This window comes from Delphinus delphis, chromosome 18, assembly GCF_949987515.2.
Source record: "Delphinus delphis chromosome 18, mDelDel1.2, whole genome shotgun sequence".
In the NCBI taxonomy this organism is placed as follows: Eukaryota; Metazoa; Chordata; class Mammalia; order Artiodactyla; family Delphinidae; genus Delphinus; species Delphinus delphis.
This window is the reverse complement of record NC_082700.1, coordinates 11,132,483-11,158,220: the sequence shown is the minus strand read 5'-3', so window position 1 is coordinate 11,158,220 and position 25,738 is coordinate 11,132,483. Positions and strand designations below refer to the sequence as shown.

Sequence of the window (25,738 nt, the reverse complement as noted above, 5' to 3'; positions counted from 1 at the left end):
ACTAAGGAGTACTGCCAATATTGCATCTGCTGTGAAATGCTGTGTATGTTTCTACACAGTTTGTGGAAGGGCCAATCTTATCTATCCTTACTTTGGATAAGTGATCATATAATTGGAGAGTTCCATGAAACCGTTTCCTTAAGCTATCTTTTCAATAAGCTTTATTAAGCAACCTTTCTAACTCAAATTCCCATTGATATCCATATTTTAAAATGCAGATTCTTATCTCAAAAGTAACTGCCCCCCAAATGTAACTGCCAATAACACCTTAATGAATTAATCCCTTTTATCCATAATACAAGGAACATTGATATTAGCAAAATATTCAGTACCTAGAGATGGAGCAAGGAATACTAAAAGACAGGAATAGGTGATTCAAGATAAAGTCAAGAATAATTTTCAAAGTTATCCCTATTCTTAGTATCCATACAAAAATTAAATAAAAATTTAACATCATTAAAAAAAATAACATATCAATAAGCTTTCAGAGAAAGCTAAGCTCATCCATTTTACAAACAGAAGCATGTTACATATCTACAATCCCTGACACTAGGACATTTAGTTTTAATATGCAGCTTTCTTATAAAATTTAAATTATTTTACACAAATGACAGTGGAAAGTTTTTTCCTGGGAAATCAAGCAGGCATAACTTACCACATCCCGAAAGACAACTGCACGAAGGCGATTGATATCAACATCCTGAAGAAGTCTATCAGGATCCTTAATTGGAGAAAGGTTACCTGGAACATTCTCTAGTGGAGTCTTAAAAAAAAAGAGAGAATTGTGAAAAAATAGTATAATACAGAAACTTATATAGCAGTATAATTTCTAAAACCTTTAATTTAGTCATTAAACTGGCCACATTCTTTACCTCCTCCCTTCATTGAACAACATTTATTGAAAACAATATGCTATTACAAGGCACTTTTTCTGTTCTCTTCTACTCTTGTCATGGTTTCGCTTACCAGTGTTCTTATTCTTTATCAGCATAGCTACCACTATAGACAAAGAAAGGCTAGAAGATTATGGCATAAAAGATATTAATCTTATACTCTGGGCTCAAATCTCTGCTGTGTGACCTCAAGCTTGTTAGTAAATTTTTCTGAGCCTCACATTCCCTACCTCCAGTTAATAAGTCTCTTTAAGTCATCGCGTTCATTTATCCATCATGCTTTTATAATGTATGAAATTATTATGTTACATTATTACATGAGATTTCATAGGTGAAAGCATTTCATGATCTACAAAATGTTAGAAAGGTGAGCAAAAAAAAACCAACTTTAGTCGTGGCGTTAATATTAAAGCTGAAAGACATTAAAGATCATTACCACCAAAATCCTTTTTATAGCTGAAGACACAAAAATCCACACATTTTAGGTAACATGTCACATAACAAACTTGCAAGACAACAAAGATCCCTGAAACTCAATCTAGTACTTTTTCACTTACATAAATGTTAAGAATTGTGTGGATTAGATTATATATGTAAAGTACCAAATACAATTCCTGCATATAAAGTAACCTGTTACTCTAACTAATTAATAATAAATAAGTCTCCTTCTGTTTCTCTGTAAACCTGAATTATTCTATTTCACTCTTAAGATGATTGACTCCTTTGCAGCACAGAATAGTGAAAAGAGTATGGTATTTGAAGGTTGATAATTATTTGGCTTCCATTACAATTCCAAGACTAACCAGCCATATAACCTTAGGTGAGATACTTAACCTCTCAGAACCTCAGCTTTAATATGTAAAAATAGGCTAATAATCTTTATCAGAGAAAGATTAAAGAAATAATATACTATTCATAGCATAGATGGAAACTTTGTATATATTTTAATTTATATACTATTTTACAGTTTACAAAGTACTTCTATGTCCATAATCTAATTCGAGACATTTTTATAGGAAAAGCTTGTATGACTGCTCCTTTTTAGAAAGTATAAAAAATGAGGTGCAAAGAAACCATGTGGCTAATACAAGTTCACTCAGGTTAGTAACACACCAAAATTAACTAAGGTTTACTTACTCAAGTGTCACATTAAAAATGAATAAAAATAGGGAAGAAAAAAAAACAACAACTCTCCATTGATTCTCTATTCTGAAACGTGTTTTCTTACCAAGTCAACTTTTCCCTAATATTTCTATATCCGTCACTTATAATCCATCTTTCATTGCCAAGGTTCTTGCTAGAGAGACACTGACTAGCTCAACTAAATTACTATGGATTTCCCTCTCACTGCGCTTTTTTGTCCATGTTCTACAATCAGTGTACTACTTGGCTTGACAAGCTTGAAATGTTCCCTATTATCTTCTGAATTAAGTAGACACCTTTAAGATCTAAGCTCTCAAAAATACTAACTTATTTATTCATTTCATGATATATATATTGAATGGCTAACTGCTAGAGAGAGGAAGGAAATTAGTATTAATTGAATGTTCACTGCATTTCTGGAATTACTAAGTACTTTAACGCATTATTGCTTTTTATTTAATTCATACAAACACCTTATACATTTATATATATATATATATATATATATATATATATATATATGTATTCATTTTAAAGACTGGAAAACTGTCTTCCAGTCTTTAAAATGAAAAACTGAGGCACAAGAGACTAAGGAATGTGTCTTGGTTCATAAAACCAGTAAGTGGTAGAGCCAGGATACAAACTCAGAACTGTTTGATTCTAGAGTTTGTGCTGTGCGATATACGCTCTGTAACTACAAAGATGTATAAGATACGAACATGCCCTCAAGTAACATACAGTCTCCTGTGCCTACACAAATAACATGAAGCATGACTGCTGATATGTTTCTAGTTAATTTTCTAAGCAATGAAGGGCTTTGTGGAGACTTGTCAGCAATAAAATAATATATGGTCTAATTATTTTAGGAATGTGTCTCTAACAGTAGTGAAAAAGAAAGACGCTACACTACAGATAAACTAAATGTGTGGCTGTTCTGCCTGAAAACTGCAAAAGTTTGAAGCCACAGAACTTTTAAAATGAATTAAACTTTTACTTCATGCCTTCGTTTATTGAGCCTTCATTGTTTCAGTATCAAACATCTAATTACAAGTACCGTGAGTGACAAGAGACATTCCAGGTTTTATGAAAATATCAAACAGAGGAATTTCCCCTAGACTGGGTTGGCAGTGAAGGTATTAGAAAACATTTTCCTCGGAGAGTTGAACTTAAGCTAAAGCCAAGAGTGGAACAGAGTCACTGGGGTGAAAAATAAGGATGGACATTTCAAGAAAGGGGAAGCTATGTGTAAGTCTAAAGGTTAAAACAAATTCTGATGAACTGCATGAAGTCTACAGTGTGACTAAAATAAAATAGTAATAAATAAACAAGATAAAATAATAAAAGCAAGGGTAAGGGATTCCAAGTTGTAGCTGAAGTAAGCAACAGTCAAGCATGCAGGACCTTAAGTCACATTACTGAAAGTCTGAAGCGATGCAAATGGTCAGTTGAACATACAATAAATAGAGCTAATTCAGAATGAGAATCACTGCTGCATTCCGAACTACTGTACACCATTCATTCATTTCATGGGCATTCAATATATTTTTGTTGACTATCATGGGAATTCTATCCCCAAAAGCATATCCATTTAAAAAGCGCATTATTCATATACTGAACTCTTGTGAAAATATATGTAACTATTAAAAATAGTAATAATTAAGAACTTTTCAGTGCTATGAACTGATATAATCCTTCCTTATAAGAACCCTACGAGGTAGAAATTATTAGTATCTTCACTGAGTAACCAAAAATTACCAGTCTCAGAGAGGTTAAGTAATCTTGATAATACAATTCTGAAGAAGAGAAGCCAGGACCAGAGCCTCCATCTGCCTGATTATCAAGCAATACCATGTCACTTTGTTCTCATGAACTTAAAAAAAAATTTTTTAAGGTACGTTGTATTTAACATAGAAGATGCTTAATTACCTTGGAAGCTGCTGTGGCAGTCACACCTTGGGGAGCTTCTTGAGGTTTACTGCTTGCATGTGAAGGTTTGTTCCCCCTGTCTCTCTGTCTCTGCCGACATTCTAAACAGTTTCTCACAGCAACACAGCAAACTATTTTAAAAAATGAAAGCATATTATTGATGTAAATTGCTGACTTTGACGTGTTTTAAAAAATTGCTTGGTTCTATTTTTTCTTTCTTTCCACTTTCTCCATCCCATTATTATTCTTAAAATCAACCAGATCAATAAATATTGTTTTAAATTAGGAAACACAGTAATGAAAAGTATACATAAAACATTCATGTAGTTAAAAAATAAAAACAAATTACCCATAAACTATCAACCAGCTGAAGAAACAGAATACTACAGGGTCTTTGAAGAATCCCAATATATCCTTCCTTATTCTATCCCTTTCCAACCTTCAAAATTCTGAAATTTATGGATCAATTAAAATTTTAAAAAAACTTATTCATATTTGATGATTTTTTAAATAATAAGTCTCCTGCCCTTAAGTTGACTATCTTGGTGACTATATAGAGCACAGCTCCCCATTTCAGGCAATAACAGGGTACATCCATATAGTCAAGCCTCACAAGTCCCAATATCTACCTGTTTTCATGGTGGGAACATCAACCTTTGTCAACAAGCATTCAATAAGTACATTTTGTCTATTCACTTACTTATTTTAAGAAGCAGTAAAGCATAGTAATAAACAGTACAGATTTTGGAATCAGGCCACCTAAGTTTGAATCCTGGCTCTGCCACTTATGGGCTGTGTGATCTTGGGCCAGCTGCTTAAACTACCTGTGCCTCAGTCTCCTCATGGTAAAATAAGTATAAACGCAGTAACTTCCTTAGAGGACTGTTATGAGGACTAACTGAATCAATATATGAAAAGTGCTTAGAACAGTAAACAGCACATACATATAATTGTTTGCTTCATTATTATTCACTTATAAAACTTTCCTGTGGATGATAAAAAAAACAAATCTGCTAAGAATTATTAGGATAAAAATGAAATCAGCAGTAAAGCTTTGGAATATATTTAGAAATAAAAGTTCAGAATAACCAAATAAATGCAGTTTTCAAGATATCCGGGCATTTAAAAAAATATTTCTCTTTCTAACAAAGTTCAATCTGTAAGCTATTGTTAAATATCAATGGAAATGTCCATGATGGCCCACAGTAATTATTCCACAACTCTTGGCAGACAGAGAGATCTCCATGTGGTCAATCTTTCCCTTATAATGGAGATGAAATGACTCCTCTCAAGAAAATACAAAAATACAAAACAACATTAAAAAGTACATTTATTCCACCATTCTTAAATAAAGTTCTTATTCCGTCCTTGGATTAGAAACAACTTCTCCCCTGCAACTATATATATATATTTTTTTACATAATTTTAAAAATTATGGATAAAAAGAATACATATCAAGAATGTCCTCCCTATCAAATACCTTACTTTCTCATGTCCTCCCTGTTCACACTTGAAGGCAAGTATGAAAATAGTAGCCATTTTGGTCTGAAAACAGTAGTTGTCTGGTCCCCTGTAAAGACTAAATAATATAAATAATTTTTCCCTTTAAAAAAGGTAAGAGATGTAAGAATGATTCCTGCCTAAGGAGCTGGTCTAAATTTACTAAGAGTTTTCAGGACTAAATTTTATTTGTAACACAAGATAGCGGCAAAAAAAATCATAGGTATAGTAACGGTTATTAGTGTTAATGTTTATTAGTGTTATTAGGTACACTAATGTTTATTAATGTTAACTGTGCAATCTGAGAAACAGTGAGATTGGCATGGTCAATTTTATCCTTTAGCATTATATGTATAAAACTAGTTGTTGGTTTTCTGATACATTTGTGGGCCCAGGACAACTACCCTGTATTAGTTTACCAAAAATAAGGATTCATAAATATATTTACATTAAAATCACTTCAGTGAAAAAGGTTATTGTCCAACTGATTCTGAAAAAACTCAAAATATATTTGACTTTATTTCAAATTAGAATCCATTAAAGATCAATTCCATGAAATCTCCAAAGTGAAGATATTATAATTTTTTAATTTAGTAATTCTGAAGAATTACAAAATAATCTTTACATTACATAATCATCAAATTGTATCATTAATACTTTATGTATCACAGAGTATCAAAAAGTAATCTGTAATTATTTAACATGCACCGTTATTCTTAACAGACTTACCTAGCCTTAGGCACTGTCGCATTAAACCACCAGAAGACATGTTTTTTTCAGCTTCAATCTCACTAAAATTTAGAGAGCTGGCAAATACAAGTACATCAACCATAGCCATCAATCGACTGAGGAAAGTTACTGCTGTCTCAGCTGACATGCCTTGTGTCACTTCAATATTTTCCAATTCCGTCTTTAAAAAAGTAGAAGATTTAAATCTTGCTTAAAATTTGGAAATATAATACATGTACATACATACTGCAGGTTAACAGTAGTTTATTTTGTAAACAAAACAATTTATAAATCATAAACTAATTCCATATATCATAAGAGCTAGTTATCAAATTTAATTAGCTTACCTATGAATTATCTTTAAATAAAGGAAAAAATCTATTTTTAAAATCAATGTTAGATTTCAATATCATTACTTGTAAAAACTACATTCCAAACTTAAGATCATTTCATAAAGATATTTAGAAGTAATCACATGTATATATTTATACTAGTTTTGTTCTACTTTATTAGTTAACAAAGACATAAAACTCATATTTCTTTCCTAAAATCCTCATTCTCATTTATAAAAATATATGTGCTAATTTTTCTTTCCTATAAATGTATGATGAGCAATAAGAAAGATATGTGGCACTTTCATTTGAGATCAAAGGGAGACAACTGTCAAATTATGACACTTTCTTATCCATTTCAGAATAAAGTGAAACCAGTAGGTATCTTGTATGAACAATAAAAATCTAGGGTAAAAATACTCAAGATCATTAATTCCTCTACTGATATTAATTTGTGACACTAGCAATAAGAAGAATCAGTAGCATTCTAGACTGGTGAAGCTGTACTTTCACTACACTATTGTCTATGATAAAATATAATTTGCTGCTTTGAAAGGGAATGGTACAAAGCATTGTGATTCATAAGATGTATAACTCTGTATTTTGTAAGCAATAGCAACATCTCTTTTTTCATTGTGCATTACATAACATTTTAATTATTTTGGTTCATTATGACTAGACTTCATTTTCTCAGTGCCTCAAAATCAGAGAAAAGTAAGGAATGCTTTATAAATAAAAAATACTACTGTTTAAATTTTCTGAAAATGGGCACATTAGCCATATGGATTAACCTTACTTCTGCACCAAATGATAAATTCAACGACAAGGTAAGCATATATCATAGGTATCTGCTCCTATTTAATGCTCCATTTGACATTATTTATACCCATCATTCTACCTAGACATATCCCTACTCACGTTAACACGGAAATGTCAGCAGGAAACACTGATTAAAAAACGACCTCTTAAACACTTCTTGTGTACAACATGGGTAAGAAAAGAGACAGCTGGCTACTGCAAGCACTTTTATAACTAAACGATTATAAATGGAGTATAAAACGTAACAACCTTTCTCCCTTCTATTTAACATCAAAATAGAGTTAAAATCATTCTCTCTAAGAGGAGCTTGTAAATAGACAAAAAAAATTTTTTCAATTGTTGATTTACAACATTATGCCAATTCGGTATCCATGACCTAAAGAAATAATTAATTCATTACTTGGATTTTTTAAATAAAGATTCCTCATTTGCTAGCACTTCACTGATATACAGCATCATTTCATAGCATGAATTAAAAATCGGTGACCACAACACAGTTGTTTATAATAAAAGTTTAAAAATTAATTTTATATAAAACCTCCTTTTAAAAGATCAGTTATCAATATAAGTGTTTTATAATGGAATGGAAGATCTGACCATTGCTTAGGTCCATTAAGCATTCTGAAAACGTTTCAAAATATTAGAATTTTAGGATATCTATAGATGTATTCTCAAAGAAATTCATCATTTTGAATTACTAAAATTATGGGAACTCTAACTCATTTTATTAGTTAATGATCTTATTTTGAAGTATTTTGCGATGTACAAGGCTTAAGCTTCAAAATGTTTTCATTTTTAATGAGTAAATTATAAACAGAAATTATAAACAGAATTATTAATCATCCATGAAATTTGCCACTGTTATTTTTGACTAAACAAAATAAAATTTTAAACTAAAAAGCATTCTTAACCAATAACCTAAAAGGGAGTTCTTATTAATTCTATATAATAGTAATTTATAAATATGATGAAATGTTATATAAACATCATGGCATAGGTTTAAAAATAAAGATCACCCACATATGATTATTATTAAATCTTAACATATATTCCAACCAATTTCCTTTCTTTGGAACCAGTTAAAATCTGATTGTACATATGACTGAAATATTATTGTATTCATTATATTCTGATAGTTTAGTCTAAAGATTAGTGTGAATAATAAAATAGTAGTTCATCAGTACACTGAGAAAATAATCCTTCTAATGAATCTTTTAAATATACCAAAGATATGCCTAATGTTAGATGGTATGGAAACTCAAAATATAACCAAGTCAAAAATTTCATAAATAAGCAAAAATAAAATTTAAAACTGAAAACCTGAAAATTACTGAAGTAATACTAACCTTAGAACCCTGGACATGCATTAGACAAAACAGACAACAGACCAAAAAAGTACAAGAAAAGCAAATTATTAAAATTAAATGAAAATACAATGTAAAATTGAAACACAAAATAATATATTAAAATTATATTTGATTATTTTATTAAAAGCAAAAATTCTCAGAAGAGATATTCATTTTATAAATTACATATGATTAAGATTAAATATCAAATAGACTTCTGTTTATATTTTTCATTAGAGTAACTGCCCAAATAATATATATGTAAATATAGTTCATATATTAGAAATGATGCATACTCTATTTTACAAAATAAGTTATCTTTTCCTAGAAGATGACCAAGGAAACATTTTAATAACTAAACTAACGTAATGTCTCTATAAAAGCCCTAGCTCACTACCAGTTTAAGCAGAAATGACTTAGGAAAATAAACTGAACCAACCTTCTAGAATTTTCATTAAGGAATCATGCTATTTTGTTTCCTAAAATATTTGGAGCCCTTCCTACAGAACAAAATCCCCGGTAATTAATAAGATAAAAAAATATTTGAGTGATTCTAACTTAAAAACCACTTTCCCTTGCTAGAACTTACTGATACACTAAATGAGGTCGCACGTGAACTAAGACAATTGCATAGATTTTGTACTAAGTTTCAGAGTATTATTAAGAATTATATTCAGTATATTAAAAATTTTTGGATAGAATTAAGTTTCATAATAAAAGTCAACAACTATTCTTATTCTTTGATTTCTGACATTATACGTGAGCATAAATTTCAAAATAAACTATTTTCAAGTAGTACAGGAGAACATATAAAAGCACCCTGAGAATACTAAAATATAATCAGTGTTATGAGATAAACAAAACACAAAGAAAATTAGTAGTTTTCCCAAATCTATTAGCTACATTTTCTAATAATGGTAAGAAAATATAAATTAAAATTAAGTCTTTGTCATCATTTTTTGACATAAAAAGTTCCTCTTCTTTCTCAGGATTATGAAACTATTAGGAAAGCCAGAAATATCAGTCTCTATTATTTTTCTATCAACAGAGAAAATGAAACCATACGTGACACTGAATGAAATTCTAAACATTCAGTGGACTGGATGGTTGACCAAAATGGTCAACTTAAAATCATTAAATGATTATGCAATTTGTAGTTGATCCATGTTTTGTTTATCTTCATTTTTTTCTCCAATTCCTTGTTTTCATTCATGACCAACTTGAACAATGTATAGAAAATAAATGAGAGGATGCAACTGACTAGTCACAGAAACATTAACTTCAAAACCTCAACAACAGTAACAAAAATAATGCTCCTTCCCCAAATCAAAGACTGGTCAGCCTACATACGAAGAGTTCTATTTCTTTCCCCTGACTACTTAAGTTAAAACTAGTAGTCTAATTTAGAGACTTGAAACTATGTAATTTATTTTCTATGCTACATAAGATTTTAAATAACCTAGGTAAAACTGAAACTCCAATAAAGTCCTGCTTTTTCAATGAATATTAAGTTTGAGGTGGCATTATAACACAAATATTTGTATATCTATACTCTTTTTCTTTAAAGTTTCCACTGAAATATTTCCGTACAAGTAAGATAAAACAGCTCAAATTTTCTCACGTGATGCTACTGCAACAGCAATACACAAATGTCATCCTTAGTATGGATTACTGTATTCATATAAGGTCCCAGGGCAGAAAATAAACCACCACTATGCCAATGCCATGGAGAGAACAGACAAGACTACACCATTTTAGTTTTTTGCCATCAAAATGGATCACCCATAGTAACTAACTTGGTTCAAATATCCTATTTTAAACTTCAGAATTCTGAGTGTGACAGGCTTACTCTATAAATGGGAAGATCATTCCATCATAATACAATTCTGAATAAAAAGTTCCAAAAGGAAGTAAAGGAGGGAAAAATTCAGTAAGAGTCATCTCCATCTAGTGACATTGCCTAACTTAATTTTCAAAAACTCCCTGTGGGATAAGTAAAATTAACACCATTAAAATGAAGAAATTAAGGTTGACATCATTTCTAGTAAGTGGTAGAACCCAGGTTAAAATACACATTTATCCTATGCTAAAACCCATGTGCCTTCAATTAAATCATAACTTCAAGAAAAATCGTGTTTGAGTCTCACTGATTACTGGGAAACAAAAGTTTGCTTTCGATGAAAATGAGCAAATTATCTGAGATCCACACTTATACTGAAAAACAGAAAAGACATTTTCCTGGGTTGAGCTTTTAATAGAAATTATAATGAATACTTAGCATTCTACTTACCTACTCAAAATTAAATACAATTTCAACATTAGACGTGTCAAATGCTAAAAATATTTAGTATGGCTGTATGGGAAAAGTTACATATCTTCTAATAAAACATAATGATCACAACCACCAGTGAAATTATGTTAAAAATTAAACTTTAATAAATGTTCATTAAGTCAAATGCAAGCTCTTATTTAACAGGAAAAATGAACTTATCTTAAGCTCTAACTATTGAATTTTTAATGATCAGGAGTAAGTAATGAAGTTTTACGCTATGACATTTGTATTTTATGTGAAAATGGTGCTGTAAGTCAGTGGTCAGCAAACTAGGACCTACAAGTCAAATATAAATAAAGGTTTATTGAAACACACCCACACCTACTCCTCTGTGTTATGATATATGGCTGCTTTTGCAAACAACAGCAAATTTCAATAGTTAGATACCATATAGCCCACAAACCCGAAAATATTTACTATATGATCCATACACAGAATAAATCTGTCAACCACTGTATACTATCATTACTCATATTTATTCCATAAATACATATCTGTATATAATGTATGAATATTCTGAAGAACTCCACAAACCTAAACAAAATTACACATCACTCAAACATTAGTTTCAAATGTTTCTATCCCTCTTCATACAGGATTGAAATTCTAAAGGCATCTACATGACAATGTTTCCCTTTGGTAATCTGTATATTGCCAGTGTTTCCTTTTTCACTTATTCCACCCAAAATTCTCTTTTGGCTTTTTATATTTTAAATCTAAGTTAAAAAAAGTAACACGACATTGTTAATCAACTATACTCCAATAAACTTTTTTTTTTTAAAACTCTAAGTTAAAAAGCTCCATATCTTCAGTTCTCATTTCTTTCTTTTTCTTTTTCTTTTTTTTTTTCTGTGATATGTGGGCCTCTCACTGTTGTGGCCTCTCCTGTTGCGGAGCACAGGCTCCGGACGCGCAGGCTCAGTGGTCATGGCTCACGGACCCAGCTGCTCCGCGGCATGTGGGACCTTCCCGGACCGGGGTACGAACCCGTATCCCCTGCATCGGCAGGCGGACTCTCAACCACCAGGGAAGCCCTCATTTCTTTATTTATTCAACCTCTTCCTTCCTAACTCTTCCCCTCTACTACATTACAATTGTTAGCAAGAATATTATACAATAAAGTAATAGAAGATATTACTCAACAGTTGACACCAACCATGTTTTCTCCCAGTAGGAAGTGGGAGAAAAGGTTCTCGCTATTAGGAAGCAATTTATTCAAAGAACGTAAAATTAGCTATGTTGTACAACCAGGTATAGGTACAATCAGCTAATGGACCAAAATAACAGAAATATAGAGACAGAGACAATGAAGAAAAGTTTCTACAATTGAATGAATTCCAAAGTCTGTTGAGAACAGTCTAAGAAATAAGTACCATAGTTTCAAATTCCAAACTGCAGAGATCAAAACTGCTCAGGTAATAATTTTGGCAGTAAAACCTCAAAATTTCAGTATTCAGGTCACTATCCACACCCCCCTTCCGGGGAGCCTGTGCAGCCCGCCACTGCTAGGGTCCCGGGATCCAGGGACAACTTCCCCGGAAGAACGCACAGCGCGCCTCAGGTTGATGCAATATCACGCCGGCCTCTGCCGCCGCAGGCCCGCTCCGCACTCCATGCCCCTCCCTCCCCCCCCCCAACCTCAGCCTGAATGAGCCAGAGTCCCGGAAGCAGCTGCTCCTTTAACCCCGTCCTGTCCGAGTGAAGAACAGATGCCCTCAGGCGACCTACACACAGAGGCAGGGCCAAATCCAAAGCTGAGCCCCTGGGAGCTGTGAGAACAAAGAAGAGAAAGGGACATCTCTCCCAGCAGCCTCAGAAGCAGCGGATTAAAGCTCCACAGTCAACTTGATGAACCTGCATCTGTGGAATACATGAATAGACAACGAATCATCCCAAATTAAGGAGGTGGACTTTGAGAGCAAGACTTATGATTTTTTCCCCCTTTTCCTCTTTTTGTGAGTGTGTATGCATATGCTTCTGTGTGAGATTCTGTCTGTATAGTTTTGCTTCCACCATTTGTCCTAGGGTTCTGTCCGTCTGTTTTTTTTTTTTTCATCTTTTTAAAAACAAATTTTTTTCTTAATAATTTTTTTATTTTATTTTATCTTCTTTCTTTCTTTCTTTCCTTCCTTCCCTCCTCCCTCCCTCCCTCCCACCTTTCTTTCTTCTTTCTTCCTTCCTTCGTTTCTTTCTTTCTTTTTTCTTTTTCTACTTTTTCTCCCTTTTATTCTGAGCCGTGTGGATGAAAGGCTCTTGGTGCTGCAGCCAGGAATCACTGCTGTGCCTCTGAGGTGGGAGAGCCAACTTCAGGATACTGGTCCACATGAGACCTCCCAGCTCCACATAATATCAAATGGCAAAAATCTCCCAGAGATCTCCATTTCAACACCAGCACCCAGCTTCACTCAACGACCAGCAAGCTACAGTGCTGCACACCAAACAACTATGCCAAACAACTAGCAAGACAGGAACACAACCCCACCCATTAGCAGAGAGGCTGCCTAAAATCATAATAAGGCCACAGAACCCCAAAACACAGCACCAGAAGTGGACCTGCCGACCAGAAAGACAAGATCCAGCCTCATCCACCAGAACACAGGCACTAGTCCCCTCCACCAGGAAGCCTACACAACCCACTGAACCAACTTTAGCCACTGGGGACAGACACCAAAACAACGGGAACTACGAACCTGCAGCCTGCAAAAAGGAGACCCCACACACAGTAAGATAAGCAAAATGAGCAGACAGAAAAACACACAGCAGATGAAGGAGCAAGATAAAAACCCACCAGACATAACAAATGAAGAGGAAATAGGCAGTCTACCTGAAAAAGAATTCAGAATAATGATAGTAAAGATGATCCAAGATCTTGGAAATAGAATAGACAAAATGCAAGAAACATTTAACAAGGACCTAGAAGAACTAAAGATGAAACAAGCAACGATGAACAACACAATAAATGAAATTAAAAATACTCTAGATGGGATCAATAGCAGAATAACTGAGGCAGAAGAACCGATAAGTGACCTGGAAGATAAAATAGTGGAAATAACTACTGCAGAGCAGAATAAAGAAAAAAGAATGAAAAGAACTAAGGACAGTCTCAGAGACATCTGGGACAACATTAAATGCACCAACATTTGAATTATAGGGGTTCCAGAAGAAGAAGAGAAAAAGAAAGGGACTGAGGAAATATTTGAAGAGATTATAGTTCAAAACTTCCCTAATATGGGAAAGAAAATAGTTAATCCAGTCCAGGAAGCACAGAGAGTCTCATACAGGATAAATCCAGGGAGAAACATGCCAAGACACATATTAATCAAACAGTCAAAAATTAAATACAGGGCTTCCCTGGTGGCGCAGCGGTTGGGAGTCCGCCTGCCGATGCAGGGGATGTGGGTTCGTGCCCTGGTCCGGGAAGATCTCACGTGCCGTGGAGCGGCTGGGCCCGTGGGCCATGGCCGCTGAGCCTGCGCATCCGGAGTCTGTGCTCCACAACGGGAGAAGCCACAGCAGTGAGAGGCCCACGTACCGCAAAAAAAAAAAAAAATTAAATACAAAGAAAACATATTAAAAACAGCAAGGGAAAAACAACAAATAACAGACAAGGGAATCCCCATAAGGTTAACAGCTGATCTTTCAGCAGAAACTCTGCAAGACAGAAGGGACTGGCAGGACATATTTAAAGTGATGAAGGAGAAAAACCTGCAACCAAGATTACTCGACCCAGCAAGGATCTCATCCAGATTTGACGGAGAAATTAAAACCTTTACAGACAAGCAAAAGCTGAGAGAGTTCAGCACCACCAAACCAGCTTTACAACAAATGCTAAAGGAACTTCTCTAGGCAAGAAACACAAGAGAAGCTAAAGACCTACAATAATGAACCCAAAACAATTAAGAAAATGGGAATAGGAACATATATATCAATAATTACCTTAAACGTAAATCGACTAAATGCTCCCACCAAAAGACACAGACCGGCTGAATGGATACAAAAACAAGACCCATATATATGCTGTCTACAAGAGACCCACTTCAAACCTAGAGATATACAGACTGAAAGTAAGGGGATGGAAAAAGATATTCCATGCAAATGGAAACCAAAAGAAAGCTGGAGTCGCAATTCTCATATCAGACAAAATAGACTTTAAAATAAAGACTATTACAAGAGACAAGAGACAAAGAAGGACACTACAAAATGATCAAGGGATCAATCCAAGAAGAAGATCTAACAATTGTAAATATTTATGCACCCAACATAGGAGCACCTCAATACATAAGGCAAATACTAACAGCCATTAATCGACACTAACACATTCACAGTAGGGGACTTTAACACCCCACTTTCACCAATGGACAGATCATCCAAAATGAAAATAAATAAGGAAACACAAGCTTTAAATGATACATTACACAGATGGACTTAATTGATATTTATAGGACATTCCATCCAAAAACAACAGAATACACATTTTTCTCAAGTGCTCATGGAACATTCTCCAGGATAGATCATATCTTGGGTCACAAATCAAGCCTTGGTAAATTTAAGAAAATTGAAATTGTATCAAGTATCTTTTCCGACCACAACGCTATGAGACTAGATATCAATTACAGGAAAAGATCTGTAAGAAATACAAACACATGGAGGCTAAACAATACACTACTTAATAACGAAGTGATCACTGAAGAAATCAAAGAGGAAATCAAAAAATACCTAAAAACAAATGACAATGGAGACACGACGACCCAAAACCTATGGGATGCCGCAAAAGCACTTCTATGAGGGAAGTTTACAGCAATACAATCCTACTTTAAGAAACAGGAAGCATCTCGAATAAACAACCTAACCTTGCACCTAAAGCAATTAGAGAAAGAAGCACAAAAAAAAACCAAAGTTAGCAGAAGGAAAGAAATAATAAAAATCAGATCAAAAATAAATGAAAAGGAAATGAAGGAAATGATAGCAAGATCAATAAAACAAAAAGCTGGTTCTCTGAGAAGATATACAAAATTGATAAACCATTAGCCAGACTCATCAAGAAAAAAAGGGAGAAGACTCAAATCAATAGAATTAGAAATGAAAAAGGAGAAGTAACAACTGACATTGCAGGAATACATAAGAACATGGGAGATTACTACAAGCAACTCTATGCCAATAAAATGGACAACCTGGAAGAAATGGACAAATTCTTAGAAATGCACAACCTGCCAAGACTGAATCAGGAAGAAATAGAAAATATGAACAGAGCAATCACAAGCACTGAAATTGAAACTGTGATTCAGAATCTTCCAACAAACAAAAGCCCAGGACCAGATGGCTTCACAGGCGAATTCTATCAAACATTTAGAGAAGACGTAACACCTATCCTTCACAAAATCTTCCAAAATATAGCAGAGGGAGGAACACTCCCAAACTCATTCTACAAGGCCACTACCACACTGATACCAAAACTAGACAAGGGCGTCACAAAGAGAGAAAACTACAGGCCAATATCACTGATGAACATAGATGCAAAAATCCTCAACAAAATACTAGCAAACAGAATCCAACAGCACATTAAAAGGATCATACACCAGGCTTCCCTGGTGGCGCAGTGGTTGAGAGTCCGCCTGTTGATGCAGGGGACACGGGTTCGTGCCCCAGTCCTGGAAGATCCGACATGCTGCGGAGCGGCTGGGTCCGTGAGCCATGGCCCCTGAGCCTGCACGTCCAGAGCTTGTGCTCCGCAATGGGAGAGGCCACAACAGTGAGAGGCCCGCGTACCGCAAAAAAAAAAAAAAAAAAAGGATCATACACCATCATCAAGTGGGGTTTATTCCAGGAATGCAAGGATTCTTCAATATACACAAATCAATCAACGTGATACACCATATTAACAAATTGAAGGAGAAAAACCATATGATCATCTCAATAGATGCAGAGAAAGCTTTCAACAAAATTCAACACCCATTTATGATAAAAACCCTGCAGAAAGTAGGCATAGAGGGAAATTCCTCAACATAATAAAGGCCATATATGACAAACCCACAGCCAATATCGTCCTCAATGGTGAAAAACTGAAAGCATTTCCACTAAGATCAGGAACAAGACAAGGCTGCCCACTCTCACCACTCTTATTCAACATAGTTTTGGAAGTTTTAGTCACAGCAGAGAAGAAAAGGAAATAAAAGGAATCCATATCGGAAAAGAAGGAGTAAAGCTGTCACTCTTTGCAAATGACATGATACTATACATAGAGAATCCTAATGATGCTACCAGAAAACTACTAGAGCTAATCAATGAATTTGGTAAAGTAGCAGGATATAAAATGAATGCACAGAAATCTCTGGCATTCCTACACACTAAGGATGAAAAATCTGAAAGTGAAATCAGAAAACACTCCCATTTACCATTGCAACAAAAAGAATAAAATATCTAGAAATAGGGCTTCCCTGGTGGCACAGTGGTTGAGAGTCCACCTGCCAATGCATGGGACATGGGTTCGTGCCCCGGTCCAGGAAAATCCCACATGCCATGGAGCGGCTGGGCCCGTGAGCCATGGCCGCTAAGCGGGCGCATCCGGAGCCTGTGCTCCGCAAGGGGAGAGGCCACAACAGTGAGAGGCCCACATACCAAAAAAAAAAAAAAAAAATATATATATATATATATATATATATATATATATATATATATATATATCTAGGAATAAACCTACCTAAGGAGACAAAAGACCTGTATGCAGAAAATTATAAGACACTGATGAAAGAAATTAAAGATGATACAGATAGATGGAGAGATATACCATGTTCTTGGATTGGAAGAATCAACATTGTGAAAATGACTCTACTACCCAAAGCAATCTACAGATTCAATGCAATCCCTATCAAACTACCACTGGCATTTTTCACAGAACTAGAACAAAAAATTTCACAATTTCCATGGAAACACAAAAGACCCTTAATAGCCAAAGCAATCTTGAGAACGAAAAACGGAGCTGGAGGAATCAGGCTCCCTGACTTCAGACTATACTACAAAGCTACAGTAATCAAGACAGTATGGTACTGGCACAAAAACAGAAATATAGATCAATGGAACAGGATAGAAAGCCCAGAGATAAACCCACACACATATGGTCACCTTATCTTTGATAAAGGAGGCAGGAATGTACAGTGGAGAAAGGACAGCCTCTTCAATAATTGGTGCTAGGAAAACTGGACAGGTACATGTAAAAGTATGAGATTACATCACTCCCTAACACCATACACAAAAATAAGCTCAAAATGGATTAAAGACCTAAATGTAAGGCCAGACACTATCAAACTCTTAGAGGAAAACATAGGCAGAACACTCCATGACATAAATCACAGCAAGATGCTTTTTGACCCACCTCTTAGAGAAATGGAAATAAAAACAAAAATAAACAAATGGGACCTAATGAAACTTCAAAGCTTTTGCACAGCAAAGGAAACCATAAACAAAACCAAAAGACAACCCTCAGAATGGGAGAAAATATTTGCAAATGAAGCAACTGACAAAGCATTAATCTCCGATATTTACAATCAGCTCATGCAGCTCAATAACAAAAAAACAAACAACCCAATCCAAAAATGGGCAGAAGACCTAAATAGACATTTCTCCAAAGAAGACATATAGACTGCCAACAAACACATGAAAGAATGCTCAACATCATTAATCATTAGAGAAATGCAAATCAAAACTACAATGAGATATCATCTCACACCAGTCAGAATGGCCATCTTCAAAAAATCTAGAAACAATAAATGCTGGAGAGGGTGTGGAGAAAAGGGAACACTCTTGCACCACTGGTGGAAATGTGAATTGGTACAGCCACTATGGAGAACAGTATGGAGGTTCCTTAAAAAACTACAAATGGAACTACCGTATGACCCAGCAATCCCACTACTGGGCATATACCCTGAGAAAACCATAATTCAAAAAGAGTCATGTACTAAAATGTTCATTGCAGCTCTATTTACAATAGCCCGGAGATGGAAACAACGTAAGTGTCCATCATCGGATGAATGGATAAAGAAGATGTGGTACATATATAGAATGGAATATTACTCAGCCATAAAAAGAAACAAAAGTGAGCTATTTGTAATGAGGTGGATGGACCTAGAGTCTGTCATACAGAGTGAAGTAAGTCAGAAAGAGAAAGACAAATACCGTATGCTAACACATATGTATGGAATTTAAGAAAAAAAATTGTCATGAAGAACCTAGGGGTAAGACAGGAATAAAGACACAGACCTACTAAAGAATGGACTTGAGGATATGGGGAGGGGGAAGGGTAAGCTGTGACAAAGTGAGAGAGTGGCATGGACATATACACACTACCAAACGTAAAATAGCTAGCTAGTGGGAAGCAGCCGCATAGCACAGGGAGATCAGCTCGGTGCTTTGTGACCACCTAGAGGGGTGGGATAGGGAGGGTGGGAGGGAGGGAGACGCAAGAGGGAAGAGATATGGGAACATATGTATATGTATAACTGATTCACTTTGTTATAAAGCAGAAACTAACACACCATTGTAAAGGAATTATACTCCAATAAAGATGTAAAAAAAAAAGCAAATTGGGGTAGTGACATATTATTTAAATCATATTGTTTATTGAAACTTCATTAATTATTTTCTCTATTTTGATAGAGATCTAGTTTTAAAATGTGGAAGACTAGTAATGTGAATATTTCAAATCTATACAAATTTTTATGTCTACTGCTAACTTTTTTATAAAGGTCATTTTTGTTCTACAGAAAATTTTAAAACAATATTATATTTTAAAGTAAATTTCAGTATAACATTTTAAAATTTCCTGACAACAAATGTTAATTTATAAGACATAAAAAAATTTATAGGATGAAGAAAAATGCCAGGATGAATCATTAAGTCACTCTTCAATGCATAGAAGAGGGAAAAAACAAAACAAAGCCTCTTCCTGCCTCAATATTAGAATGTATTTTTAACATCACATATAACTCTCAATTTAGCAGAATTTGGTATAAATCATAGAGGAAATCAGAGATTAAAGAGAAGGGATGGTATGTTAATTTCACAGGATACCTGCACTCTTCACACACCATCAACTACTTTTCTTCCTGATTCAATTTCCTTGGTCAGCTGCTAATTTCAAGAAGGCCCTAATTAGGACCTGTTCTGCTGCACTCCCTGCTGAACTAGCCTTCTTGCCTTTGGAGACCCGAATAAATTCATGGATGAAATAGAAGTATATGTGCCTGTGAGGGGGAGGTGTGCTGAGGATACATTCTTTTTGCTGCCAATACTTAAGTTTCAGTGCTGCTCTAGGGGTGGTGGCAAAGGGACAGCGAGAAGAAGAGTCATGTAGAGAAAACTTGTTAATGATGAAATAAAGCCAGAGATCAATTTGGAAACACTGCCTCATCAAGTAAAACACATCTTAATAAAACAGGAAGTTTCTCTCTGGAAAAAGGATATATTTGGGGCTAATGGATGAGCTTCCAATGTGGTAGCAAGAACACAGTTAATATAAGAAGCAGAATTCTATATTCTTTCCCATCTGAGCAATTAGCTATAGAGTCTGTTTTTTTAAAAATATGAATCAGAGATATTTTTTAAAAGACAGCTAAAATATAGTTATTTATCTATTATATTTTAAATGACATAAGTAACATTATTTCAAACTTACATTAATACATTTCAATGTTTTATTAGAGAAAGTCTATATTTTTAAAAAATAAATGTTGAACCAGTAAATCATGTCACATGAAAATTCTAAAAGATGTCATATGGCTAACATAAAGTTTTTTGAGGTTTTTAAGGATTATGAAATTTTTCAGGTACAGAAAAAAATGTCATTTATACTTTTTCTATCTGAGGTACCTAAGTTTTAAATAAGAAACACTCTAAGAATTCAATCATTCGATTCTCTTTTTGAAGCAAATTACTGGCTTCAAGATTAAATCTCAGAGATCAGAAGTATAATACTCCTATATATCATTTAAAATAATATTAAGTTTAAAAGTAATATTTCAAGCAAGTCATGAGACTGAATGTCTAAAGATGACTTTTTCTAAATTTAGATTCGACTCTAATTATCATACAATAAACATGTACTTGTATTTAGAACTTCAAGATTTACAGAACAAAGATTTTAACAGTTTATTATAATGTAGATTTGGAGAGAGAAACAATATATAGAAAATAAAGCTAAATCATTCATAGTTATTGCTCTTCCTAAGGCATGTTCATCAGAATCAAAGAAATATGTTCATAAATGCACACAGCTGGAACCCAAGACTGACAATTAAAAGAGGTGAGAATACAAATATATATAATATTAAATTATATGGTTAAAAAGTTTCCTTGTTTATAGTATAGAACACCACTGACACACTCTAGTAATGTAATTATAAAACATAACCACTAGATGGAGGCAAAGTACTTACAGTTGGTGATGTTGCAGCAGAGAGCAAAGGTAAAATTCCTCCACAAGCAATGATGATGTTGTCTACCATTTGGGAAATGAGGTGAATTGTGTTATGTACAAAAATAATATTTTCATTGCTATTGACAAAATCCATTACAGACTTTGTGGAATGGCTAAAATGGCAGAAAAACAAAGCAGAAATGAACATTTCTTTGGCTTAAGAATAAGAAGTTTAGATTTTATTTATAATGCCATTTTTAAAGTGAAAAATAAGAGCTAGACAAATTTAAAATGGAGTTATTAGAAAAGAAAATAACTTACAAGTGAGATGTCATATTACCAAAAACTTAGCATTCATTTCAGCATGGATTTTTTTGTGTGTGTCCAAGTATAATAATTTATTATTTTGTTTCTGCTTTTAAAATACAGTGCATTAACTTGATTCAAAGACATATGACTAGGTCAATGAATTTGGCTAAAAAAATTTATTTTTGCCAAAGTTTGTTGTTTGGTATTGAAAGGCAGAACAAGTGAATAGTTAGCTGACAATCTGTTGTATCACCATACTGCAGCTCCGGCTTTGACCAGCTGTACTGAAAATGTATACTGCTAGCCACAGAAGTGATACGATAGGGGAGTATAAATGAGTCAGTAAAATTCAAGTACTTACTGAATAAAAAAAGGAAAAAAGACCTCAAAGGTCAGCAGTGCAGCTCTGCCATACAAAACATTCGCTACAGATTCTCAGAGAAACACACTGCTTTAGTTTGGTATCCGTCAAGAATACGAACTATTCTCTAACAGAAAAAAAGAGATTACTCCACGATCAAATTTAAGTCAATGATTCTCACCTTTTAAGAACGCAAAATATCATCTAATACATCTTAGATCTCAGGATGTTTTCTCTTGTCCTAAAAATTAAAGTACTATCTATCTTTTACATTTTTTTAAATTATGTAAAATTCTGTTTGGGAAATTTTATGAGAGTCCATGAAAGAAAACACAGAAAGACACACACAGTATAAAGGGACGGATAGTTGAGTATCATTCATTTGGGGGATACTAACATGGCAATTAGTAAATTACACTGTATCTCTCCATACACTGATACTCATGTTAGTAGTAACGTATTTCATGGTATTCCAGTCTCCTTATTTACCATCCCTAGGTAACTTAGCATATAACATTAGCAATGGAAAGACCATTGTTTCTATCACATAAGTAGACTAAGGACAAACTGACCAAATAAAAGCAGAACTAAAAACTTTCTATGGCAGACACTGATTGCTTGCATGATAGTTATTCCTTATTCCCTACTAACACAATCTAGATTTTGTTCTATTATTGAGCTACATCTGGTACAGGAAAGACTGGCTTCACCACAGTTACTAGGTTGGTAACCAGTATTGCTCCATGGAGGCCAATCATTATAATCCCATTCCCTTTTGCTGGTGACTCAGAGAATAGCATATGATCCTACTGACACATGAGACATAAGAAGGAAATTTCTTGAGGGGCTTCTGTTAGAAAAAAGAGAAGAAGAAGAGAATAAGAGGAAGAGGAGAAGAAGAAAGAGGAGAGAGAGGAGGAGGGAGAGAGAGAGACAAGGAAACGGAGGAAGGAAGAAGGGGGTGAAGGAGGAAGAAGAGTCCTGCCCTCTAGTTGGGGTAAGTTTCCTATGTTGACTTGATTCTGGGAGCTGAAGCAGCCACCTTGAATCTCAGAAGGATAACTAGGAGAAGCAGAGAAACTCACTTAAGTCCACTGTTAAGAAACTCACTCATAGTCCATTGTGCCACTGATTGTTCACGTCACTGATGGTGGGGTACTGTTACTGACAGACATCAACTACCTAATTTATCTGCATGAACACATGACACTCTCATAACTGATTAATTTGTTGCATATTTGCTATTAGAAAATTAAATTGAAATTGAGGCAAGGTAATTTTAAAATTTATGCAGACTTTGTTTTCTTTCTTGAAACTTATTCAATTTATTTGAACTGAAAAAATAAAACAATTGAACAGTTTTCTTCACTGTTTTCCTTAAATGATTATATTTGAAATGATATCCACTTACCACGTAAATGGTGTAAGCTCTAAAAATAGATGTCTAAGCTGATTTTAAATTTTATTTTAGCGCTATGTGTTAAATCTTATCACCAAGAATAAATGTAGTACGTGGTATTAATTTTAACAGGGAAAGATAGAAATGTGGAAATTTATTTGAACCAGTACTGAACCTTTTCTTGGTTAAAACTCTTTTTTATAATAACCTGGCAATGCCAGATTTCAAAAATTGGCTAATTAACTGTCTTAAGCCTAAATTCTTGGTTAGCCTTTAATTTGACCCACCCCAGGACTTATAATCATTATGAAAATATTTATGTTTATATAAAAATGTTCAAGTTGGATTATTTTTAATAAATTTAATTTGTGAGTTTTTAATGATATAATTCGCTACTAATCAGTCGATGCCACCAATTTTAAGATATTCATTTTTCAACTGGAATTAGTCTTATTTATAGAAAAGAAGTATTTCTACCTCCTCCAAACATGTACATCTGTTTCTAGTGCAAATAGCAAATCGGTGAGCAGTCGCTGGTGCATTGGAGACCATTTAAACTCAGGAATACGAAACATTGTAGTTCGTGGACCTGGGCTGAACTGGCGCCGCTGTTCCTCAGTCATTGGCATTCCTCGAAATCCTAAATCAACTCGGAGATCTCTGTCTTGTTGTGTGATAGACCGACCCTGAACAGCCTGGAGACAGAAAAGGGGAACACTGGTAGAGTGAAAAAGAAACACCTGATTTCAAAATGAAAATAGTAAGTACAGTTAAGTGAGTAAAGCTTTTGCATATGACTTTAGTAGGTTAGTACATTTTACATTTATTATTCATCTGGTGATTCCCTGCACAGGAACCTTTCTGAGAAGAAAAGGCTATTATTATTATTTTTATTTTGCTGCCTCAGAAACTAGGCAAGGTAACCTAATACTTAAGTTTAACACCAAAGTTCACATTGAAAACCAGATCCTCTCTAGCCCTCTTTATGAGTCTTTACATTAGACCACATTTCTTCCTTATAAAAGTGAGCCTATACTCAAAGTGAAGAATACTGGGTATATGTCATCAACTAATTGTAATTAGAAACACAAGATTAAAAGAAATATTACTTGTACAGATGCAAGTTAACTTCAAAGTCTATTTCACTCAAAATACTTCAATTTAGAAAAATAAATGCCTTTTCTACATTAGAAAACCAGATAAATGCCTGTGAACTTTGAGTGAAAACCAGGCAAGCCTAGAGATTATTATGCTCAGTAAACAATGCACCATGCTTTCCTTTATTTTAAACCTGGACTTAATTCAGTATTTCCATCCCCCGCCAATTATCACTGTAACACAACTGCCACAAAAATGGAAATGGCAGTATTTAGTAGAGAAAAAAATATATATCTTTTCCACACACAGAATATATTTTCAACGATTCTGAGTACAAAGACACTAGTGAGGTATGGTTTACTCTCTGTAACCTAACTCTAATGGACACATGTTAAATGATTCTTTGATGACATTAAAAGGTGAATGGAGGGCTTCCCTGGTGGCGCAGTGGTTGAGAGTCCGCCTGCCGATGCAGGGGACACGGGTTCGTGCCCCGGTCCGGGAAGATCCCACATGCCTTGGAGCGGCTGGGCCCGTGAGCCATGGCCGCTGGGGCTGCGTGTCTGGAGCCTGCGCTCCGCAACGGGAGAAGCCACAACAGTGAGAGGCCCGCGTACCACAAAAAAAAAAAAAAAAAAAGGTGAATGGAAAACCGAGGCAACAACAACAAAAAACAAGTCATAAAGGGTAAAAGTTTTCTTCAGTTCTTAACCATAAGGTATTATCTAGTCTAGAAAATAAGTATAAACTCAGTGCTCAACAATTAAAATTCATATCAGAAAACATCATCTGTTTTTAGCTTTAGTATGGTGAGGCCCAAACTGCAGCACTAACATTTCCTCACCACCAAGCCTGAGAATCTCTAATTTTCTCATACGAATCCCTATCCATGTGGCTATAAAGAAAATTCTCACTGTTAATAATTCCAAATTTCCTCAGCCATATTACCTACCTCACAGGGTTGTTGTGAGAATTAAATCTGATAACATATAGCACAGTGCCTGGAACATAGTAGGCACTTGATAAATAACAGTTCCCTTTTCCCTTCCCCTTCATTTCATTTATCAGTTCAATCTGGGCTCCAAGTCCTCTTTTCTATAATCCACAGAACAGGGTTGGGCCTGAAGCTCAAAAGGTTAAAAT

The 25,738-nt window shown here is 34.5% G+C and overlaps 1 protein-coding gene across 1 annotated transcript in view; it reads right to left on the bottom strand.

Moving 5' to 3' along the window:
- NBEA (neurobeachin) overlaps positions 1-25,738 on the bottom strand; it is a 628,524-nt gene that overhangs the window by 406,990 nt on the left and 195,796 nt on the right. Inside the window, exons 23-27 of the mRNA XM_059996030.1 lie at positions 23,975-24,192; positions 21,448-21,601; positions 6,192-6,372; positions 3,963-4,093; positions 656-763 (exon numbers count right to left, since the gene is read on the bottom strand). Of these exons, the coding sequence (XP_059852013.1) occupies positions 656-763; positions 3,963-4,093; positions 6,192-6,372; positions 21,448-21,601; positions 23,975-24,192 (792 nt within the window). The remainder of the gene's footprint in view (positions 1-655; positions 764-3,962; positions 4,094-6,191; positions 6,373-21,447; positions 21,602-23,974; positions 24,193-25,738) is intronic.